Consider the following 25,577-nt stretch of genomic DNA (forward strand, 5'->3'; position numbering starts at 1 on the left):
TTGATATTGTCTCATAAAAACAATTTTGTTTATGTTTCTGTTAGTGCATAAATTACTATTCATCTTAAAGCCTACAAGAAGACTGATTTAATCAAATGTGATGATTATTTGTTGAAATATGATTAAATTGAAACCTAGGCTGACAACTTGAGTTTCTGGGTTCTTGGATACTTATTCCAAATGGAAAGGGAGACATGGTCAGGGCTCACAAGATATTCTGATATGACCTGTTAAGAACACAAGCAAAAAATTGCTCTTCTTGAGAGATATTTGTATGCCATGTTCACAGCAGCGTTATACACAATAGCCAAAAGGTGGAATCAACCCAAGAGTCTTTTGAGAGATGAGCAGATAAACAAAACAGCCATTAAAAGGAAAGAAACTCTAATACCACCTAACTCTAAGTCCACCACATGAATGAATTATGAAGATATAATGTTAAGCAGAATAAGCCGTTAGCAAAAAACACAAATGAATTCAATTCTGTGAGGTACAACAGGTAGGTAGATTCATAATAGACAGAAAGTAGAATGGTAATTGCCAGGGCCTGAGGGAGCAAGGATTGGGGAATGTGATTTAATGGAAGAGACTTTTAGTTTTTCAAGATGAAAAGAGTTCTAGAGATCGGCTGCATAAAACGTGTATGTACTTAATACAACTAATCTACACATTTTTAAATGGCTAGTGCAGTAAGTTTTATGTCGTATATATTTTACCACTATTTTTTAAATTAGATTTACCTACAAATGGAATTTGGAGAAGAAAGGAAAATGATCTAGTGGAAATATTGAGACTAAAGGGACATAATAGTAATAGATAAAATGGAAGGAAAGAGTAAAAGGAGGAACAGAAAAGAAAGATTAAAAAATGAAAATTCACCAGCACCTCCAAACCATAAGACATATCAAAAGGATCAAGGAAGGCAATATTATTGCCACAAGTATCAAGCCAATGGATGTGGAGCACTCTGGCAATTGGGAGAAGACCAAAAGAATATCATTTCAAGCCCTTTCTCTAGTTCTCCAGGCCTTCCTGCCCACCTGAATATCAACACAACCATTACCTATTCTGATGTATGGGCATCTCTGGTTCCCTTTCTCATATTCCCAGAGGTCTCATACTCACAACCACCCTTAGTCTCTCCTTCTTGCCACATCCCACCCAGACTACAGTCTTTCATTCTTATCTACTGTGCAGTTTAAAATAGCTATTTTCATACTTCCGGCACTGTAGTCCTAGAAATAAATCTTAAACTCCGACTCTCTCTCTGTCTCCCTGAATCTCTCTCTCTTTCTTCCCTGTCTTTCCTTTCTCCATGCCTGTCTTCTTCCCTCCATCCTTCTCTTATCCATCAAATCCTTTCCTTTCCTTTGTCTCCCTCTCTGTTCTTCAGGACCATCTCCTCCCATCCCCAGTCAGGCCCCAATTCCTTCTCACCCAAGTACAGGATGATGTCCTGGTCTCCTAGACTGCTGTGCTTCACTCGGCAACCCAGGCCAGCCACCTCCCCAGCTGCCACATCCAGGGTTACTCGGAGATACCAAGTCCAATCAGCATTGGGCATGATGTCTCCTTGCTGAGTGCCAGGCTGCTCCTGCTCACCTCTCATCCACATCACCCGCACAGGTTTGGGGTAGAATCCCAAGACATGGCACACCAGCAGTAGGCAGCCAGGCATGGAAATGGGGCCACTGGACATCCAGGCCTCAGGCTTCACTGGGGTAGGAAGTAACAGTAAGAATGTCAGATTATGACTCTAACTCAGAGCATAGGAACTCAGAAATTTGGACAGTTACCTCTTCAATTTCCATGGGAACCAAATCATTTATTGATTAACCCCTCTCTACTTAGGTACTTCCCACTTTTGAATTTAAAGGAAGCGGTGGGAGGTGAAAAGGAAAAGTCTTGGAGAGAGAACAAGACTAACCTTGCCTCTGCAGTTCTGCCTTTACTGCATCGAGGACACCCAGGATATCGAGGATAGGTTTCTGACATGAGCTTCTCAATGATATTGGAGATGCTTTGATACTGAGTCATGAGTGCACAAAATTTCTGCCTCCTGCTCCCACTGTCTGGTGCAGGCACACAGGGATGATTCTGGATCCTCACAAAATCCAATCCTCCTAAAGCTCCTCTCAAAGAACTTCCTATGGCTTTCCCAGAATGCAGCCCACAGCTTTCTATGACCTGGATCCCAAAGGGATCTGTGTAAGAGAAAACATAAGTGAACTCATTAAAATGCAAACAACAAAGGGAAGGATAAGGAAAAGACATAGGACTTTAGTTTTCAGTGGCAAGAAAGGTCTGTTGTATAATGATACCTCAAAAACCAATTGCAGTATTCAGGACTTTTCAGAAAGAAGAGCACTGGAGAGAGGTATGCATATCATAAATGGTATGGTTATGATCTTTTAAGGATGTACAATAGTCAGGAAGGGAGAACAGGGGCGACATGTGATGGAGTCAGAAGTGCAGCATTCCATGGTGTAGGGAATGGTTACTTGTAGAGAAGGGATTGGACCTCAGATGCTTGAAGACATTGATTAGAAGAGTAAGAAGTCACACTTCACATCACTCAGGCACAGAGTAGAAAAAGGAGGTTTTTCCTAGAAGTTTTAGAGAAACAAGTTACATGCAAGCAAGCCAGGAAATGGCTACAAAAGAGGAAATTCATGTGTCACACAAGAATGCAAGAAATAGGAAGAATCTGTGAGACTCGGTGGACATGTGGAGTCAGAGCTGGAGACTATTCTAGACAAGTGCGTACATGCAGTTAGATAAAGAGGGGAAAGGAGAGTAATAGCCAGAACCGAGGGAGAGAAAATCATTGAGAGTGTCTTCAGGTCAGAGGACTGTACTCACATTCCAACGAGAATTCACTAATGTGGTCCTGCACTTCCTGGGTGAATCCGATGAAGTAAATTCGAAACAGGTCCTCCAACTCAGTCATCTTCTCATCACTAAAGTTGCGTTTGCACCTGGGCTTCAGGAAAATGGCAGTGTACGAGTCACTCTCCCAGTCATGAATCTGCAAGTCATCCAACCAGCCTAAGCCTTGATTTGAACCCAGGTGCTTTTGGCATAGGTCGAAATCTGGTTGAGATAGAAGGCAGTTGGCTCCTGGAAGACTGTAGAAGGATAAGAAGAGTGAGGAAAAATGTAGAATCAGGATGGAATGAAAAAGCACCCAGATTCTGAACAATAATCTAGAGCTTGAAACAGTTTCCTGCCCCCAAAGCCTCTGGCTCCATCCCCAATCTCCAGGATAGGAGAGAGAGCTGGAGACAGCAAAGCCCAGACCTTTCATGGTAGGTGCAGCATGCTTTTATGCAGAAGCCCTGCACCTGTGCTGGGAGCAGCCAGAGTTACCCTTACCACCCTCATGGTTTCTGCCTGGGATGATAAACACTAGTAACAGAAGTGGTAGAAGTAGCATTTCATTGGGAAGTAGAATTTTTACCTCTCAGAGCTGGTATTTAATCTCTAATTTCAGCACACTTTTTCCCCAGAATTCTAAAGTGACTTCATGTTTTCCCCAACTGACAAATCTCTGGCCCACGTTGCACACCACAGAAAAACTGAATTTCCCACCTCTTTCTAGACTCCCACTCTGCCTCTCATTTCCACTCCTTGGTCTCAGCCTCCTTTATAGATACTACCTTGGAAAAGCTCCCATGTGATGTTGAAAAGTTATTTCACCTTTCCAATCTTTTATTTTCATATCTCTTAAATAGGAGGCTGTTGATGGGTGGGGCTGTGTTCCCTCCCTGCTATTCACCTGGAACCAAACTATGGTGGAGGTAATGAAGATAATGGCAACCTCCTTCAAAAGGTCCTAGGCATGCAGTGCTACACTCAGTGCCCCTAGCCCTATAACAGGCCAGCGCTGACCCATGCCTCCACCAGAGTCTCCTGGACACTTACGGGCAAGTCTAGGTCAGTCTCTTGTGGAGTCACTGCTCCTTTTTCCTGGGTTCTGGTGCACACAAGGCTCTGTTTGTGCCCTTCACGAGTCTGTTTCCCAGTCCTTCAGACTTAGACTGAAGAAAGTAGGGAAAACCACTAGACCATTCAGATATGACCTAAATCAAATCCCTTACAATTATACAGTGGAAGTGAGAAATAGATTCAAGGGGTTAGATCTGATAGACAGAAATAATATGCCTGAAATAATATGGGTGAAGATTCGTGACATGGTACAGGAGGCAGGGATCAAGAACATCCCCAAGAAAAATAAAGACAAACAGGTAAAATGGTTGTCACAGCTATTTCACAAATAGCTTTGAAAAGAGAGGTAAAAAAAAGGAAATATATACCCATTTGAATACAGAGTTCCAAAGAATAGCAAGGAGATTAAGAAAGTCTTCCTCAGTGATCAATGAAAAGAAATAGAGGGGAAAAATAGAATGGGAAATACTAGGGATCTTTTCAAGAAAATCTGAGATATCAAGGGAACATTTCATGCAAAGATGGGCACAATAAAGGACAGAAATGGTATGGACCTACAGAAGCAGAAGATATTAAGAAGAGCTTGCAACAATACACAGAAGAACTATACAAAAAAGATCTTCATGACCCAGATAATCAAGATGGTGTGATCACTCACCTAGTCAGACATCCTGGAATGAGAAGTCAAGTGGGCTTTAGGAAGTATCACTACAAACAAAGCTAGTGGATGTGATGGAATTCAAGCTGAGCTATTTCAAATCCTAAAAGATGATGCTGTGAAAGTGCTGCACTCAATATGACAGCAAATTTGGAAAGCTCAGCAATGTCCACATGACTGGAAGATGTCAGTTTTAATTCCAGTTCCAAAGAAGGGCAATGCCAAAGAATGCTTACATGGTAGTAAAATAATACTCAAAATTATCCAAGCCAGGCTTCAACAGTATATGAACCATGAACTTCCAGATGTTCAAGCTGGATTTAGAAAAGGCAGAGGAACCAGAGATCAAATTGCCAACATCCATTGGCTCATCATAAAAGCAAGAGAGTTCCAGAAAAACATCTACTTCCGCTTTATTGACTACGCCAAAGCCTTTGACTTTGTGGATCACAATAAACTGTGGAAAATTCTGAGAGAGATGGGAAAACCAGACCATCTCACTTGCCTCTTGAGAAATTGATATGCAGGTCAGGAAGGGACAGTTAGAATTGGACATGGAACAACAGACTGGTTCCAAATTGGGAAAGGAGTACATCAAGGCTGTATATTGTCACCCTGCTTATTTAACTTATATGCAGAGTACATCATGAGAAACGCTGGGATGGATGAAGCACAAGCTGGAATCAAGATTGCTGGGAGAAATACCAGTAGCCTCAGATATGAAGATGACATCACCATTATGGCAGAAAGTGGAGAAGAACTAAAGAGCATCTTGATGAAAGTGAAAGAGAATGAAAAAGTTGACTTAAAACTCAACATTCAGAAAGCTAAAATCATGGCATCTGGCCCCATCACTCCATGGTAAATAGATGGGGAAACAGTGGAAACACTGACAGGCTTTTTTTTTTTTTGAGTTGGGGTGGGGGGGGGCTCCAAAATCACTGCAGACTGTGACTGCAGCCATGAAATTAAAAGACGCTTGCTCCTGGGAAGAAAAGTTATGACCAACCTAGACAGCATATTAAAAAGCGGAGACATTACTTTGCCAACAAATGTCTGTCTACTCAAGGCTATGGTTTTTCCAGCAGTCATGTATGGATATGAGAGTTGGACTATAAAGAAAGTTGAGTGCCAAATAATTGATGCTTTTGAACTGTGGTGTTGGAGAAGAGTCTTGAGAATCCCTTGGACAGCAGGGAGATCCAACCAGTCCATCCTAAAGGAAATCAGTCCTGAATATTCATTAGAAGGACTGATACTGACATTGAAACTCCAATACTTTGGCCACCTGATGTGAAGAACTAACTCATTTGAAAAGACCCTGATGCTGTAAAAGATTGAAGGCAGGAGGAGAAGAGGAGGACAACCAAGGATGAGATGGTTGGATGGCATCACTGACTCAATGGACAGGAGCTTGAGTAAACTCCAGGAGTTGGTGATGAACCAGGAAGCCTGACATGCTGCAGTCCATGGGGTCACAGAGTTGGACACAACTGAGCGACTGAACTGAACTGAAATAGGATGCTAATATTAAACAATTGCTCAGCTTCCAGTCTGTTTTAATCTAAAAGAACTCCTTTGGTTTGCCCACTTATGTCATTCTCCCTCCCCACTGCCTTTGTCCCCCGGAACTTTGTCATTACCTCTTCACAATGTCTCACTTGGCCCTCTTTCTTATCTCATTCTTCTTACCTGGACTCTTTAATTCCACATTATGGTTTCTGAGAGTGGGTATGTGTTGATCATTCAGCTTTTCCATATTTGATTCTGGAACCCGAATCCCAGAATGAAATATGATAAATAGTTTATATTCTGAGCAAAATTATCTTACACCATAGAAATTTTTGAGGTTGAAAATTATATTTACTACTGGTATATGACCTTCCCTTCAGTCGCTTTTCACCTGTAGCATTTTCAGTAACTAACCTTCATGAGACAAGTCAACAGGAGTTGTGCTATGTGCAGCTTTACCCAAGTCTAAGATAGCTTTTTTTAGTAGGCTCATTAGCAGTAGAACTTCCTTCCCCTTTTGTAATATCTCATAATCTTTACCTACATATTGCTCTTTCCTATCAACAAATAAAGTATTGCTAGGTGAGAAAGGAACCAGGCATTTTTTTGCCAAAATTTCAACAATGTTTGTCCTAAAATGTGATTTTTTATATTCTCTTTATATGTCTTTAGCAAGTTTTAACAACATATTTAGCATTAACTGGAGAAATGTTTGGACTCCAATTACTATGTTAGTTTCGAGGATAAATATTGGTTTTCTCCATTAAGGAAAAAAACATTCCAATTGCAGATATATACAATCTAGCAGGGGAGAAGGAAATGACAACCCACTCCAGTGTTCTTGCCTGAAGAATCCCAGGGACAGGGGAGCCTGGTGGGCTGCCATCTACGGGGTCCCACAAAGTTGGACACGACTGAAGTGACTTAACAGCAACAGCATCTAACAGAAGTGTGGTAGTAAAACATTTTAAGTGTAAGAAGAGGTTTTCACCAAGTGATATTTGCTACATAGATAATAAATACAAAATAAATAATGTAACACTCTTTATTCCTGGAAATAAATCAAATAGACTTCATCCTTCAATACTCAAAGTCCCTCAAGCTAAGCTTCAACAGCACATGAACCAAGAGCTCCCAGATGTACTAGCTGGATATAGAAAAGGCAGAGGAACCACAGATCAAATTGCTAACATCTGTTGGATCATAGATCACAGAAAGAAACAAGGGAAATCCAGAAAAACATCTACTTCTGCTTTATTGAGTACACTAAAGCCTTTGGCTGTGTGGAGTAGAAAAAACTGTGGAAAATTCTACAAGAGATGGGAATACCAGGCCCTCTTACCTGCCTCCTAAGAAACCTGTATGCAGGTCAAGAAGCAGCAGTTAAACAGACTTGGAAAAACAAACGGATTCAAAATTGGGAAAGGACTACGTCAAGGATGTATATTGTCAACCTGCTTATTTGACATCTATGCAGAGTACACCATGTGAAATGTGGGGCTGGGTAAATCTCAACCTGGAATCAAGGTTGCCAGGAAAAATAACAACCACAGATAAGCAGATGATACGACTCTAATGGCAGAAAGTGAAGAGAACTAAACAGCCTCTTGATGAGAACGAAAGAGGAAAGTGAAAAAGCTGGCCTGAAACTCAGTATTCTAAACCTAAGATCGTGACAAATCCCATCACTTACTGGCAAACTGTTGCCACGGTTCAGAGGCTCAGTTGTGTCTGACTCTTTGCAACCCTATGGACTGCAGCACGCCAGGCTTCCCTGTCCTTCACCATTACCCAGAGCTTGCTCAAACTCATATCCATTGAGTTGGAGATGCCATCTGAACATCTCATCCTCTGTCACCCCCTTCTCCTCCTGCCCTCAATCTTTCCCAGCATTGGAGTCTTTTCTAAAGAGTCGGCTCTTCATATCAGGTAGCCACAATATTGGATCTTCAGCTTCAGCAACAGTCCTTCCAATGAATATTCAGGATTGATTTCCTTGAAGATTGACTGGTTTGACCTTCTTGCTGTCCAAGGGACTCTCAAGACTCTTCTCCAAGATCACAGTTGAAAAACATCTGTTCTACAGCACTCAGCCTTCTTTATTGTTCAACTCTCATATCCAAACATGACTTCTGAAAAATCATAGTTTTGACTCTATGGACCTTTGTTGGTAAAGTAATGTCTCTGCTTTTTAATACGTTGTATAAGTTTGTCAAGTACTGCATTTTGGACTCTTTTGTTGACCAGATGGCTACTCCATTTATTCTAAGGGATTCCTGCCCATAGTAGTAGATATAATGGTAATCTGAGTTAAATTCACCCATTCCAGTACATTTTTCCAATCAATATCACGGTAATCCAAGTCTGTGCCCAACCAGTAATGCTGAAGAAGCTGAAGTTGAACAGTTCTATGAAGACCTACAAGACCTTTTAGAACTAACACCCAAAAAAGATGTCCTTTTCATTATAGGGGACTGGAATGCAAAGTAGGAAGTCAAGAAACACCTGAAGTAACAGGCAAATTTGGCCTTGGAATGTGGAATGAAGCAGGGCAAAGGCTAATAGAGTTTTGCTAAGAAAATGCAATGGTCATAGCAAACACCCTCTTCCAACAACACAAGAGAAGACTCTACACATGGATGTCACCAGATGGTCAACACCAAAATCAGATTGATTATATTCTTTGCAGCCAAAGATGGAGAAGCTCTATACAATCAACAAAAACAAGACCAGGAGCTGACTGTGGCTCAGATCATGAACTCATTATTACCAAATTCAGACTTAAATTGAAGAAAGTAGGGAAAAACTCTAGACCATTCTGGTATGACCTAAATCAAATCCCTTATGATTAAACAGTGGAAGTGAGAAATAGATTTAAGGGCCTAGATCTGATAGATAGAGTGCCTGATGAATTATGGAATGAGGTTCGTGACATTGTACAGGAGACAAGGATCAAGACCATCCCCATGGAAAAGAAATGCAAAAATCAAAATGGCTGTCTGGGGAGGCTTTACAAATAGCTGTGAAAAGAAGAGAGGCAAAAAGCAAAGGAGAAAAGGAAAGATATAAGCATCTGAATGCAGAGTTCCAAAGAATAGCAAGAAGAGATAAGAAAGCCTTTTTCAGCGATTAATGCAAAGAAATAGAGGAAAAGAACAGAATGGGAAAGACTAGAGATCTCTTCAGGAAAATTAGAGATACCAAGGGAACATTTCATGCTAAACTGGGCTTGATAAAGAACAGAAATGGTATGGACCTAACACAGCAGAAGATGTTAAGAAGAGGTGGCAAGAACACACAGAAGAACTGTACAAAAAGATCTTCACGACTCGGATAATCACGATGGTGTGATCACTAATCTAGAGCCAGACATCCTGGAATGTGAAGTCAAGTGGGCCTTAGAAAGCATCATTACAAACAAAGCTAGTGGAGGAGATGGAATTCCAGTTGAGCTATTTCAAATCCTGAAAGATGATGCTGTGAAAGGGCTACACACAATATGGCAGCAAATTTGGAACACTCAGCAGTGGCCACAGGACTGGAAAAGGTCAGTTTTCATTCCAAGCCCAAAGAAAGACAATGCCAAAGAATGCTCAAACTACTGCACTATTGCACTCATCTCACCTGCTAGTAAAGTAATGCTCAACATTCTCCAAGCCAGGCTTCAACAACACATGAACCGTGAAATTCGTGATGTTCAAGCTGGTTTTAGAAAAGGCAGAGGAACCAGAGATCAAATTGCCGACATTCATTGGATCATGGAAAAAGCAAGAGAGTTCCAGAAAAACGTCTATTTCTGCTTTATTGATTATGCCAAAGCCTTTGACTGCATGGATCACAATAAACTGTGGAAAATTCTGAGAAAGATGGAAATACCAGACCACCTGACCTGCCTCTTGAGAAATCTGTATGCAGGTCAGGAAGCAACAGTTAGAACTGGACATGGAACAACAGACTGGTTCCAAATAAGAACAGGAGTACGTCAAGGCTGTATATTGTTACCCTGCTTATTTAACTTCTATGCAGAATACATCATGAGAAACGCTGGACTGGAAGAAACACAAGGTGGAATCAAGATTGCAGGGAGAAATATCAATCACCTCAGATATGCAGATGACACCACCCTTATGGCAGAAAGTGAAGAGGAACTAAAGCCTCTTGATGAAAGTGAAAGAGGAGAGTGAAAAAATTGGCTTAAAGCTCAACATTCAGAAAACGAAGATCGTGACATCCAGTCCGATCACTTCATGGGAAATAGATGGGGAAACAGTGGAAACAGTGTCAGACTTTATTTTGGGGGGCTCCAAAATCACTGCAGATGGTGACTGCATCCATAAAATTAAAAGACGCTTACTCCTTGGAAGGAAAGTTATGACCAACCTAGATAGTATATTCAAAAGCAGAGACATTACTTTGCCAACAAAGGTCCATCTAGTCAAGGCTATTGTTCTTCCAGTAGTCATGTATGGATGCGAGAGTTGGACTGTGAAGAAGGCTGAGAGCCAAAGAATTGACGCTTTTGAACTGTGGTGTTGGAGAAGACTCTTGAGAGTCCCTTGGACTGCAAGGAGATCCAACCAGTCCATTCTGAAGGAGATCAGCCCTGGCATTTCTTTGGAAGGAATGATGCTAAAGCTGAAACTCCAGTACTTTGGCCACCTCACACGAAGAGTTGACTCATTGGAAAAGACTCTGATGCTGGTAGGGATTGGGCGCAAGAGGAGAAGGGGACGACAGAGGATGAGATGGCTGGATGGCATCACTGACTCGATGGACGTGAGTCTGAGTGAACGCTGGGAGTTGGTGATGGACAGGGAAGCCTGGCGTGCTGCGTTTCATGGGGTCGCAAAGAGTTGGACACGACTGAGCGACTGAACTGAACTGAAAGGTTTGTCATAGCTTTTCTTCCAAGGAGCAAGCGTCTTTTAATTTCATGGCTGCAGTCACCATCTGCAGTGATTTTGGAGCCCCAAAACATAAAGACTGTCAGTGTTTCCACAGTTTCCCCATCTATTTGCTCTCAAGTGACGGGACCAGATGCCATGATCTTCGTTTTCTGAATGTTAAGCTTTAAGCCAACTTTTCACTCTCTTCCTTCACTTTCATCAAGAGGCTTTTTAGTTCTTTTTCACTTTCTGCCACAAGGGTAGTGTCATCTGCATATCTGAGGTTATTGATATTTCCTCCAGCAATCTTGATTCAAACTTGTGCTTCATCCAGCCCAGCATTTCTCATGATGTACTCTGCATATAAGTTAAGTAAGTAGGGTGACAATATACAGCCTTCTCACACTTTTTTTTTCCCCAAATTTGAATCAGTTTTTTGCTCTCTATCTGGTTCTAACTGCTGCTTCTTGACCTGCATACAGTTTTCTCAGGAGGCAGATCAGGTGTTCTGATACTCCCATCTCTTGAAGAACTTTCCACAGTTTGTTCTACTCCACACAGCCAAAGGCTTTAGCATAGTTAATGAAGCAGAAGTAGGTATTTTTCAGGAATTCTCTTGCTTTCTCTATGATTCAATGGATGTTGGCAATTTAATCTGTTTCGTCTGCCTTTTCTAAACCCAACTTTTACATCTGGAAGTTCTAGGTCCACATACTGTTGAAACCTAGCTTGGAGAATTTTGAGCATGACCTTGATAGCATGAGAAATGACTGCAATTGTAAGTAGTTTGAAATTCTTTAGCATTGCCCTTCTTTGGGATTGGAATGAAAACTGACCTTTTCCAGTCCTGTGACCACTGCTGAGTTTTCCAAATTTGTGCATATTGAGTGTAGCACTTTCACAGCATCATCTTTTAGGATTTGAAATAGTTCAGCTGGAATTCCATCACCTCCACTAGCTTTGTTCGTAGCGATGTTTCCTAAGGCTCACTAGACTTCTCACTCCAGGATGTCTGGCTGTAGGTGACTGATCACACCTTTTGGTTATCCAGGTCATTTTTTATGTAGTTCTTCTGTTATTTTTGCCACTTTTCTTAGTATCTTCTGTTTCCGTTAGGTCCATACCATTTCTGTCCTTTATTGTGCTCATCTTTGCATTAAATTTTCCCCTGGTATTTTTATTTTCTTGAAAAGGACTCTAATCTTTTCCATTCTATATTTTCCCTCTATTTTTTTGCATTGCTCTCTTAGAAAGGTTTTCTTATCTCTCCTTGCTCGTCTTTAGAACTCTGCATTCAGATGGGTATATCTTTTTCTCCTTTGCCTTTCACTTCTCTTCTTTTCTCAGCTATTTGAAAGGCCTCCTCAGACAACCATTTTGCCTTTTTGCATTTCTTTTTCCTGGGCATGGTTTTGATCACTGCCTCCTGTACAATGTTACAAACCTCTGTCCATAGTTTTTCAGGCACTCTATCTGTCAAATCTAATCCCTTGAAGCTATTTCTCACTTCCACTGTATACTCGTAAGGGATTTGACTTAGGTCATACCTGAATGACCTAGTGGTTTTTCCTACTTTCTTCAATTTAAGTCTGATTTTGGTAATAAGGAGTTCATGATCTGAGCCACAGTCAGATCCCAGTCTTGTTTTTGCTGACTGTATAGGGTTTCTCCATTTTTGGCTGCAAAGAATATAATCAATCTGATTTCAGTATTGACCATCTGAAGATGTCCACGTGTAAAGTCATCCCTTGTGTTGTTGGAAGTGTTTCTTTACTATGACCAGTGCATTCTCTTGGCAAAACTCTGTTAGCCTTTGCACTGCTTCATTTTGGACTCCAAAGCCAAACTTGCCTGTTACTCCAGGTATCTCTCAACTTCCTACTTTTGCATTCCAGTCTCCTATGATGAAAAGAACATCTTTTCTGGTGTTAGTTCTAGAAGTTCTTGTAGGTCTTACAACTATTCAACTTCAGTTTCTTTGGCATTAGTGGTTGGGGCATAGATTTGGATTACTATGATACTGAATATTCTGTCATTTTTGAGACTGCACCCATATACTGCATTTCAAACTCTTTTGTTGACTATGAGGGCTACTCCATTTCATCGAAGGGATTCTTGCCCACACTCTTGCCCATTTGAATTAAATTTGCCCTTTCCAGTCCGTTTTAGTTCACTGATTTCTAAAATGTCAGTGTTCACTCGCCATCTCCTGTTTGACCACTTCCAATGTATCTTGATTCATGGACCTAACATTCCAGGTTCCTACACAGTGTTGCTCTTTACTGCATCAGACTTTAATTTCACCACCAGACACATTAACAGCTGGACTTTTTTTCCACTTTGGTTCAAACTTTTCATTTCCTCTGGAGCTACATCTCAGCTCTTCCCCAGTAGTATATTGGGCACCTACTGTCCTGTGGTGGAGAAGGAAATGGCAACCCACTCCAGTATTCTTGCCTGGAGAATCCTATGGATGCAGGAGCTTGGTGGGCTACAGTCCACGGGTCACAAAGAGTCAGACACGACTTCACTTTCACTTTCACTCACTGTCCTGTGGACTTCATCTTTCAATGTCATATCTTTTCATATTGTTCATGGGATCCTCAAGACAAGAATGCTGAAGTGATTTGCCATTCCCTTCTCCAGTGGACAACATTTTGTCAGAACTCCCCACCATGACTCGTCCGTCTTGAGTGACCCTACATGGCATGCCTCATAGTTTCATTGAGTTAGACAAAACTGTCATACATGTGATCAGTTTGGTTAGTTTTCTGTAATTGTGGTTTGCATTTTGTCTCCCCTCTGGATGGATGAGGATAAAGGCTTGTGGAAGCTTCCTGGTGGGAGGTACTGACCATGATGAAAACTGGGTCTTGCTCTGATGGGCAAGGATGTGCTCAGTAAATCTTTAATCCAATTTTCTGTTGATGGGTGGGCCTAAGGCAAAACTATGGTAGGCATAATGGCAACCTCCTCCAGGACTTATGCCAGCATGTTGCACATCCCAGGACTATTGCACTCAGTGTCTCTGGCCTGAGGAAGGCCAATGTCGACCCACACCTCTGCCAGAGACTCCCAAACACTCACAGGTAAGTCTGGTTCAGTCTCTTGTGGGATCAGTGCTCTTTTTTCCTGGGTCCTGGTGCACACAATTATTTGTTTGAGCCTTCCAAGTGTCTGTTTACCCAGTCCTGTGGAAGTTCTGTAATCAAATTCCACTGGCCTTCAAAGGCATATTCTTTCTTAACCTCTTTGCCAGATCCCCAGGTTGGGAAATTTCTTGTGGGCCCCAGAACTTTCACAGTGAGAAAGAACTGTTGTTAAATTTGTTATAGCAGAATTCCTTCTGTTCTCCAGTTTGTGTGTCATAGGCTCAGGTGCTCTATTCAGTTCAGTCACTGAGTCATGTTCAACTCTGCAAACCCATGGACTGCACCACATCAGGCTTCCCTGTCCATCACCAACTCCTGGAACTTACTCAAACTCATGTCTATCAAGTCAGTTATGCCTTCCAACCATCTCATCCTCTATTGTCCCCTTCTCCTCCTGCCTTCAATCTTTCCTAGCATCAAGGTCTTTTCAAATGAGTCAGTTCTTTGCATCAGGTGGCCAAAATACTGGAGCTTCAGCTTCAGCATTGGTCCTTCCAGTGAATATTCAGGATTGATTTCCTTTAGGATTGACTGGTTTGATTTCCTTGCAGTCCAAGAAACTCTCAAGAGTCTTCTCTAACACCACAGTTCAAGAGCAATTCTTTGGTGCTCAGTTTTCCTTATGGTCCATCTTTGACATCCTTACATGACTACTGGAAAAATCAGAGCTTTGACTAGTACTGCTGACACCTTTGTCAGCAAAGTAATGTTCTGCTTTTTAATATGCTGTCTATGTTGGTCACAGATTTTCTTACAAGGAGCAAGTGTTTTAATTCCATGGTTTAAATGACCATCTGCACTGATTTTGGAGCCCAAGAAAATAAAATCTCTCACTGTTTCTATTATTTCCCCATCTATGTGCCATGAAATGATGGGATCAGCTGTCATGATCTTAGTTTTCTGAATGTTGAGTTTTAAGCCAATTTTTTCACTCTCTCCTTTCACTTTCATCGAGAGGCTCTTTAGTTCCTCTTCAATTTCTTCCATAAGGGTGGTGTCATCTGCATATCTGAGGCTCTATAATGGGGCCAATGGTGACCTCCTCCAAGAGGACTTATGCCACACACTGTAACTCCCAAACTGCTGTTGCCAAAGTCCTTGGCACCATGACAGGCCACTACTTACCCCACTACCTCCACAGGTCTGGCTCAGTAGCTGCGCAGGTCACTGCTCCCTGCCCTAGGTCCTGGTGCACACAGGTCCCTTTTGCTCTCTCCAAGTGTCTCTGGAGGATGAGGTTTATTTTAAGTGCAATTGTGCCACACTTACCATCTTGTTTCAAGTTCTCCTTTGCCCTTGGACGTGGGGTATCTTTTTTTGGTGGGATCCAATACTCTGTCAATTCTTTTTCAGCAGCTAGTTGAAATTTTGGTGTTCTTGCTGAGAAGATGAATGTGCATCCTTCTACTCTGCCATCTGAATGGTATGAGATGGCAAATAGAGAGGGAAATAGAAGTGGAAACAGTGAGACATTTGTGTGTGTGTGCTCTAAAATCACCGCATAATGTCACTGCAGCAATGGAATTAAAAGAAGCTTGCTCCTTTGAAGAAAAGCTATGACAAACTTGTTCAGTATGTTAAAAACAAACAAACAAACAAAAAAAAACAGAGATATCACTTTGCCAACTAAGGTCCACATAGTCAAAGCTTTGGTTTTTCCAGTAGTCATGTACAGATATAAGAGTTGGACCATAAAGAAGGTTGAGCACCGAAGAATTGATGCTTTTGAATTGCAGTGCTGAAGAAGACTCTTGAGAGTTCCTTGGATTGCAAGGAGATCAAGTCAGTCAATCATAAATGATATCCACCCTGAATATTCATTAGAAGGACCGATGCTGAATCTGATGTTCCAATAATTTGGCCACAAAATGTGAAGAGCTGATCCACTGGGGGGGGGGGGAACACTGATGATGGGAAAGACTGAAGACAAAAGGAGAAGAGGCAGCAGAGGATGAGATGGTTAGATGACATCATCAACTCAATGGACATGAATGTGAGTAAAATTCAGGAGATAGCAAAGTAGAGGGAAGACTGGCATGCTGTAAAGTCCCTGGGATTACAAGCAGTCAGACATGACTGAGTGACTGAACAATAACAAATCCTAGCCATTTCTCTTGAGGCTCAAACTGTCCCAACTGTGACATGGGAGCCTTTTCACACCAGTCATTTGTGAATTCTTTCAACATACCTTTGCCTTATGCCATGCAGAGTTCCAAAGAATAGCAAGGAGAGATAAGAAAGCCTTCCTCAGCAATCAATGCAAAGAAATAGAGGAAAGCAACAGAATGGGAAACACTAGAGATCTCTTCAAGAAAATTAGAGATACCAAGGGAACATTTCATGCAAAGATGGGCTCGATAAAGGACAGAAATGGTATGGACCTAACAGAAGCAGAAGATATTAAGAAGAGGTGGCAAGAATACACAGAAGAACTGTACAAAAAGATCTTCATGACTAAGATAATCACGATGGTGTGATCACTCACCTAAAGCCAGACATCCTGGAATGTGAAGTCAAGTGGGCCTTAGAAAGCATCACTATGAACAAAGCTAGTGGAAGTGATGGAATTCCAGTTGAGCTGTTTCAAATCCTGAAAGATGAGGTTGTGAAAGTGCTACACTAAATATGGCAGCAAATTTGGAAAACTCAGCAGTGGCCACAGGACTGGAAAATGTCAGCTTTCATTCCAATCCCCAAAAAAGGTAATGCCAAAGAATGCTCAAACTACTGCACAATTGCACTTATCTCACACGCTAGCAAAGTGCTAGCAAAATGCTCAAATTTCTCCAAGCCAGGCTTCAGCAATACGTGAACCAAGAAATACCAGATGTTCAAGCTGGTTTTAGAAAAGGCAGAGGAACAAGAGATCAAATTGCCAATACACACTGGAACATCAAAAAAGCAAGAGAGTTCCAAAAAATATCCATTTCTGCTTTATTGACTATGCCAAAACCTTTGATTGTGTGGATTACAAGAAACTGTGGAAATTCTGAAAGAGATGGGAATACCAGACCACCTGACATGCCTCTTGAGAAACCTGTGTGCAGGTCAGGAAACAACACTTAGAACTGGACATGGAACAACAGACTGGTTCCAAATAGGGAAAGGAGTACATCAAGGATGTATACTGTCACCCTGTTCATTTAACTTATATGCAGAGTACTTCATGAGAAATGCTGGCCTGAAAGAAACACAGGTTGGAATCAAGATTGCAGGGAGAAATATCAATAACCTCAGATATGCAGATGACATTACCCTTGTGCCAGAAAGTGAAGAGGAACTAAAAAGCCTCTTGACAAAAGTCAAAGAGCAGAATGAAAAAGTTGGCTTAAAGCTCAACATTCAGAAAACTAAGATCATGGCATCTGGTCCCATCACTTCATGGGAAATAGATGGGGAAACAGTGGAAACAGTGTCAGACTTTATTTTTTGGGGGTTCCTAAATCACTGCAGATGGTGATTGCAGCCATGAAATTAAAAGATGGTTACTCCTGGAAGGAAAGTTATGACCAACCTAGATAGCATAATCAAAAGCAGAGACATTACTTTGCCAACAAAGATCCGTCTAGTCAAAGCTATGGTTTTCCAGTGGTCATGAATGGATGTGAGAGTTGGAATGTGAAGAAACCTTAGTGCCGAAGAATTGATGCTTTTGAATTGTGTTGGGGAAGACTCTTGAGAGTCCCTTGGATTGCAAGGAGATCCAACCAGTCCATTCTATAGGAGATCAGCCCTGGGTGTTCTTTGGAAGGAATGATGCTAAAGCTGAAACTCCAATACTTTGGCCACCTCATGCAAAGAATTGACTCATTGGAAAAGACTCTGATGCTGGGAGGGATTGGGGGCAGGAGGAGAAGGGGACGACAGGGGATGAGATGGCTGGATGGCATCACCAACTCGATGGACATGAGTTTGAGTGAACTCCAGGAGTTGGTGATAGACAAGGAGGCCTGGTGTGCTGCAATTCATGGGGTCACAAAGAGTTGGACATGACTGAGCAAATGAAATGAACTGAACTGAACTGAACTGAACTGAACTGATGGCAAAGATATTCCAGGGTCTTGAAGACTCTTTCTGCCCCAACTAGAAATCAGCCATTTCTTCATGGTGCTTTGGTTCCTTTAGTGTGAAAATGTGTCAAAGCCATAATGTGAGCACTAAGTCTTGGTTTTGTGGCTTTTTAAGTGGTCAGGACAATTTTTAAGCCTAAATATTGTGATTTTTTAATTATACTTTCAATTCAAGTTTAAGAGTACAGAGTTTAATATTAGATCTATCTCACATCAAATTCTCTAGACAGAAAATCTTGGTTCCAAGTGAATTAACACAACTATATAATCACCTAAATTATATACTATCCACCTGTCCACCAGTACACTATATGCTATCCACCTGTCCCACTGTATACTATATTTCCCTAGCCTATACAAACATGATAGTGTTACAATAACAGTAATAACTCTACCACCAGAAATAAGTTTTTGACAGGGATCCACTGAGAACAAGCCATTCTCTCAAGGAACTCATAAGTAGAAGGAAAAGAAAAGGAACTGCAGTGTTCTGGGTACAGAGAAAAGTGAATCTCTGCACAGTGCCAGTCAAGGGAGAGTACTTCCACTCTAGCAGTAAGGCAGGCTATCCGGAGAAACAAGCTGCTCAGCTGACTCTGTAGTTAGAAAATCATCCAAATAAAGAGAGTGAAATGATGTTAAAAATGCTCAGCAACTCTGCAAATACAGTTACCTCAGCATAACTATAGTTAGTTCAATTTGAAAAATGATAATTCAGCAGAAGCAAAGAAAAAGTTTTAAATAAGAAGTCAAAGGCGTGTCACCATGAAGTTGTGTACATCATTTCATTTATTCCAAGGTATAGTCTTTCTCACAAATCACATCTGTGAAATCTGAGTGGATCCTGCTAGTGATATTGTCTCATAATAGCAATTTTCATTTATGTTTCTGCTAGAGTATAAATTATGATTTATCTTACAACCTACAGGAACAATGATTTGATCAAATGTGATGATTATTTGATAAAATATAATGAGATTGACTCCTAGGCTGACAACTTGAGTTTCAGGGTTCCTGGATACTTATTCCAAATGGAAAAGGAGACATGGTCAGGGCTCACAACATATTCTGATATGACCTGTTAAGAACACAAGCAAAAAAAAATGCTCAACTTAAGAGATATTTATACACTATGTTCATAGCAGCATTATTCACAACAGCTAAAATGTGAATTAACCCAAGTGTCTATTGAGAGATGAACAGGTAAACAAAACAACATTTAAAAGGAAAGCAATTCTAACACAGGACACCACATGAATGAATTATGAGGACATAATGCTAGGTGGAATTAGCCATTCACAAAAAGACAAATGATTTCATTTCTATGAGGTACCTAGAGTAGACAGATTCATATAGACAGAAAGTAGAATGGTGGTTGGCAAGGCTTGAGGGAGAAAGGATTGGGGAAAGTGGTTTAATGGGCATAGACTTCTAGTTTTTCAAGATGAAAAGAATTCTAAGGATTGGCTGCATAAATGTAAATGTACTTAATACTACTAAACTATATGTGTAAAAATGGCTAATGCAGTCAATTTTCCATGATGTATTTTATTGCAATTTTTAAAAAATAAATTTACCTACAGATGGGATCTGGGGACAAAGAGAAATGTTCTAGTAGAAATTTTGAGACTAAAGAGATGTAATATTAATAGATAAAAAGGAGGGGAAAGAATAAAAGGATGGACAAAAGAAAAAAAAGATTAAAAAATGAAAACTCACCAGGGTCTCCAAAACCATAATGCAAGGCATAAAGAAAGGATTAAGGAGGGCACTATAATTGCCACAAGTATCAAGCCAATGGATGTGGAGTGTCCTGGCAATTGGGAGAAGACAAAGGAATGTCACTTCAAACCAATTCTCTAGTTCTCCAGGCCTTCTTGCCCCTCTGAGTGTCAGCACCATCATTAACTGCTTCTGAAGCATGGGCATCTCCGGTTCCCTTTCTCATATTCCCAGAAGTCTTATACTCACAGCCACCCTTAATCTCTCCTTCTTGCTGAATCCCACCGAGACTAGAGTGGGATTACTACTGTAGTAGTGAAGACTACTTCATTTTTATCTATTGTACAGCTTAGGTCAGCTATTTTCATACCTCTGACACTGTAGTCCTACAAATAAACCTCAAAGTCTGTCCCTCTGACTCTCTCTCTTTCTGTCTCCCTGATTCTCTTTCTTCCCCGCCTATCCTCTCTCCATGCCTGTCTTCCTCCTTCCATCCTTCTCTCATCCATCAAATCCCTCCCCTTCCTGTGTCCTCCTCTCTGTTCTTGAGGACCATTTCCTCCCATTCCAGGTTGGGCCCCAGTTCCTTCTCACCCCAGTACAGGATGATGTCCTGGTCTCCTAGACTGCTGTGCTTCACTCGGCAACTCAGGCCAGCCGCCTCCCCAGCTGCCACATTTAGGGTTACTCGGAGATACCAAGTCCAGTCAGCATTGGGCATGATGTCTCCTTGCTGAGTGCCAGGCTGCTCCTGCTCGCCCCTCATCCACCTCACCCGCACAGGTTTTGGGTAGAATCCTGAGACATGGCACACCAGCAGTAGGCGGCCAGGCCCAGGAGTGGGGCCACTGGACAGCCAGGCCTCAGGCTTCACTGGGGTAGGAAAGAGCAGTAAGAACGTCAGATTATGAATTTAATCCAGAGCATGGGGACTCAGAAACCCACAAATTTGGGAAGTTGCCTCTTCCACTCCTATGGGCACCAAAATGATTAATCATTTTTTATTTAGGTACTTCTCCGTTTTGAATTTAAATAAAGTAGTGGGAGGATAAATAGAAACGTCTTGTAGAGAGCATAAGGCTAACCTTGCCTCTGCAGTTCTGCCTTCCCTGCATCGAGGACACCCAGGAGATATCGAGGACAGGTTTCTGAGAGGAGCCTCTCAATGATATCGGAGGTGCCTTGATACTGGCTCTCGAGTGTACAAAGCTTCTGCCCCCTGTTGCCGCTGTCTGATGCAGGCACGCAGGAATGATTCTGGATCCTCAAAACATCCAGTCCTCCTGAAGCTCCTCTCAAAGAGATTTCTATGGCCTCCCCAGAATGCAGCTCACAGCCTTCTATGACCTGGATCACAAAGGGGTCTGTGTAAAGGAAAACTGAGACAAGTTATTAAAAACCAAACAGGAAAGAAAGAGATGAGAAAAAAGGCATAGGACCTTTTATTTTAGTGGCGACAAGTTGAGAGGTAAAATTATTGACATAAAACCAATTGCAGTATTCAGGACTTTTCAGAAAGAGCACTGGGGAGAGGTATGCATATCATCAACGGTGGGGTTAGGCAGTTTTAAGGATGTAGAGTGGGCAAGAGGGGAGAGGGGCGACGTGTGATGGAGTCAGAAGTGCAGCATTCCACGGTGGAGGGAAGGGTTACATGTAGAGAAGGGATCGGGCAACAGATGCTTGAGGACATCAGTTGGAGGAGTAGAAAGTCACACTTAAATTCACTCAAGCACAGAGTAGGAAAAGGAGGTTTTTCCTTGGGGTTTTAGAGAAGCAAGTTACATGACACAAACAAGAAATAACCACAAGAGTGGTCATGTACACATAAGAGAGCAAGAAACAGGAAGAATCTCAGATACTGGGTGGAGGTATGGAGTCGGGGTTGAAGGCTACTCTGGACAAGAGTGTATATGCAATTGGATAAAGATGGGGGAAAGGGACCATCATCAGAGGCAGCAGTAGCCTGACACAAGAGAAAGAAAAGTCACTGAGAATCTCTCCAGATCAGAGAAACATACTCACATTCCAACTGGAACTCATTGACTCGATGCTGCACTTCCCAAATGAATCCAGTGAGGTAGGCTCAGAAGAGGTCCACCAGCTCAGTTATCTCCTCATCACTAAAGTTACCCTTGGACCAGGGCTTCAGGAAAATGGCAGTGCCCGAGTCACTCTCCCAGCCATGAATCTGCAAGTCATCCAACCACCCTGAGCCTTGATTTTGAGCCCATGTGCTGTTGACAAAGGTTGAAATCTGCTTGAGATGGAAGGAGGTTGGCCCCTGGACACTGTAGTGGTGTAAAGATAAGAAGAATGAGGGGGAAATGTGGCATCAGGATAGAATGAAAAAGAACCCAGAGTCTGAACAACAATACAGAGCTTGAAGCAATCCCCTGCCCCCAAAGCTTCTGGCTCCATCTCCAGCCTCCAGAATAGGGGAGAGGGCTGGAGACAGAGCCCACATCCTTTGTGGTAGATGCGGCATGCTTTTATCCAGAACCCCTGCACCTGTGCTGGGAGCAGCCAGAGTTATTCTTACCATCCTCATTGTCACCACCTGGGAGGATAACTCCAAGTCACAGAAGTGGTAGAAGCAGCATTTCACTGGGAAGTAGAATTTCGGACTCTCGGGGCTGGTATTTGATCTCTAATTTCAGCTTTTTTTTTTTTTTTTTTTCAGTACTCTAAATTGACTTCCTCTCTTCCCCAACTGACAAATCTTTGACCCACATTGCACATCTCAGAAAAACTGTGCCTCCCACAGCTCTGAACTCCCACTCCACCTCATTTCCATTCTTTGGTCTTCATCTCCTTTATATGTACTAGCTTGGAAAATCTCCCTTGGGATGCTGAAGAGTTATTTCACCTTCCCAATCCTTTATTTCCACCTCTATTAAAGAAGAGGGTAATACTAAACAATTGCTGAACTTCCAGTCTCTTTTAATCTAGAAGCATTCCTTTGGTTGGTCCACCTATCTCATTCTCTCATACAGCAAATATAGCACTGACAGGGAGGCAGCAGTAACAGAGAGGCAGTGCAGGTAGTCTTGGAGAGAATGCCAAATGGGTCCGTGTGAGTGGCCACAGTACCTTGGTGCACATTCACACAGAGACCGCCTCTGAGAATGGAGATGCACAGGAGAAAGGGAGATTCTGAGAACCCCAGCCCCCATTTCAGGGAGTCAGATACTGGAACAGTGAACCTATGCTCTCTATACCATTTTTATCCTCACCATTAGTATCTCCTGCTTGGCTAATACTTGGCTAAATGTGCTGACAGAGTCACTAGGACACGAAGATGATGTCCAGGAAGTATGGTACTCAGAGCTTGATCTTTACTCCACACTAATACTATAGAGGCTCCTCTGTCAATGGCCCACCTGTGGTACCAAAGGAAAACCTGAGTGGAAACAAATTATTTCAAAATCTCAATTACTCCAATCAAGAGGATCAGTAAACAAGATCTTGCCTTTACTGGTGAAAATTGGACTGAGATGGTAGAGATAAAAAGGTGAAATTTACTTCTGATTCCCTTAAGTTCCCTACAAAAATAAATACAACAAGCACCTTAAAGTCTACTCCAAAATCAAGGAAGACACACATCTCAGGTCTAGAGGTAAGATTTCTGCAAGCCTGAGGACACCAGAGGACCTTCCACTGAAGTACAAGGCAGTTGCCCAAGTGAGCTGGTATCTAATGGTTGCCTGAGGACAGCTACTGAGCAATCCTACACAGTCTGAGTGGTGGTCACAGTATCTAAAGAGTATTAAAACTACATACACATGGAGTATGGATGTGAGAATTTCTAGACAGACAGAAACGTTTAAGTGAAGTAAGTGAAGTCGCTCAGTCGTGTACGACTCTTTGCGACCCCGTGGACTGTAGCCCACCAGGCTCCTCCGTCCATGGGATTCTCCAGGCAAGAATACTGGAGTGGGGTGCCATTTCCTTCTCCAGAGGTTTCCCGACCCAGGGATCGAACCTGGGTCTCCCGCATTGGAGGGAGACGCTTTAACTTCTGATCCACCAGGGAAGCCACCAGGCAAAACGCTTAAGCCATGTAAGAAAACTAAAACCAACATTTCACAAAAGTAAGTGAAACTCAAACTAGGTTTGTCTTCTAAATGGCTCTGACAATCATAAAAGAAACAGAAGTCAACTACCTAAAAATGGCAAGAGAAACTTCTACTCTAGTAACCAATCATGGTAAAAATTAATAACTTCCTCATTTCTACACTGTAAGTCATTCTGTAATTTCATGCCCCTGAACTTCACATCAATCTTTTAATTTAGAATCTCCCTATTTGTTAATTGTTTTTATATCCACAATAAACCCTTACTAAATATTACTCACTGATTTGGTGCTTTTAATTTTTCCATTTCTGGATTCTGGGCATGTTGATAAACTAAACAAAGGAAACTCAAGCGACTGTGTAGCCTGTGCTATAACTTTTATTTTTAATGTTGTAATTTAAACCATGTGTCAAAAGTTAACTTCTAGATGTCCAAGCTGGACTTAGAAAAGGAAGAAGAACCAGAGATCAAATTGTTAACATCTGCTGGAACACAGATAAAGGAAGAGAACTCCAAAAAAAAAAAAAAAAAGAGTATTAAAACTACACACACATGGAGTATGGATGTGAGAATTTCCTTCTGCATCATTGAGGGTTTCCCCTGTGGCTCAGCTGGTAAAGAATCCACCTGCAATGCAGGAGACCTGGGTTCGATCCCTGGGTTGGGAGGATCACCCGGAGAAGGGAAAAGCTACCCTCTCCAGTATTTTGCCCTATACAATCTATGGGGTGGCAAAGGGTCGGAAACGGCTGAATGACTTTCACTTTCTGCTTCATTGACTATGGTAAAGCCTTTGACTGTGTGGATCACAACAACTTTTTGAAAATTCTTAAAGAGATGGTTTGAGAAACCTGTATGCAGGTCGAGAAGCAACAGTTAGAACCGGACATGGAACAACAAACTGGTGAAAACTGGGAAAGGAATACATGAAGCCTGTATATTTTCAACCTGATTATTTAGCTTCTATGCAGAGTACATCATACAAAAAGCCAGGCTGGATGAAACACAAGCTGTAATCAAGATTGACAGGAGAAATATCAATAACTTAAGATGTGCAGATGACACTACCCTTATGGAAAAAGCAAAGCGCAACTAAAGAGTCTCTTGATAAAGGTGAGACAGGAGAGTGAAAAGGCTGGCTTCAAACTCAATATTCATAAAACTAAGATCATGGTAGCTGGTCCCATCACTTGACAGCAAATAGATTGGAAAAAATGGAAACAGTGACAGATTTCATTTTCTTGGGCTCCAAAATCACTGTGGACGATGACTGCAGCCACAAAATTGAGACACTTGCCCTTGGAAGAGAAGCGATGACAAACCTAGACAGCATATTGAAAAAAAGAGACATCACCTTGACAACAAAGGTCTGTATTGTCGAAGATATGGTTTTTCCAGTAGTCATATACAGATGTGAGATTTCAACCATGAAGAAAGCTGAGTGCCTAAGAATTGATGCTTTCAAACTGTGGTGCTGAAGAAGACTCTTGAGAGTCCCTTGGACAGCAAAGAGATCAAATCAGTGTATCTTAAAGGAAACCAACCTTGAATA

General features: G+C 41.7%; 1 protein-coding gene and 1 pseudogene across 1 annotated transcript; both read right to left on the reverse strand.

Moving 5' to 3' along the window:
* Positions 1-205: 205 nt before the first annotated feature.
* LOC138072747 (T-cell surface glycoprotein CD1b-2-like) lies at positions 206-3,436 on the reverse strand (annotated as a pseudogene).
* Positions 3,437-19,282: 15,846 nt separating this feature from the next.
* LOC138072182 (T-cell surface glycoprotein CD1b-2-like) lies at positions 19,283-22,551 on the reverse strand. Its single transcript, XM_068963395.1, is given in 6 exon segments — positions 19,283-19,304; positions 19,946-20,039; positions 20,543-20,821; positions 21,034-21,312; positions 21,974-22,249; positions 22,494-22,551. Coding segments are annotated over 6 exon segments (1,008 nt in total).
* Positions 22,552-25,577: the final 3,026 nt, after the last annotated feature.

This window comes from Capricornis sumatraensis, chromosome 2 (genome assembly GCF_032405125.1).
Source record: "Capricornis sumatraensis isolate serow.1 chromosome 2, serow.2, whole genome shotgun sequence".
In the NCBI taxonomy this organism is placed as follows: domain Eukaryota; kingdom Metazoa; phylum Chordata; class Mammalia; order Artiodactyla; family Bovidae; genus Capricornis; species Capricornis sumatraensis.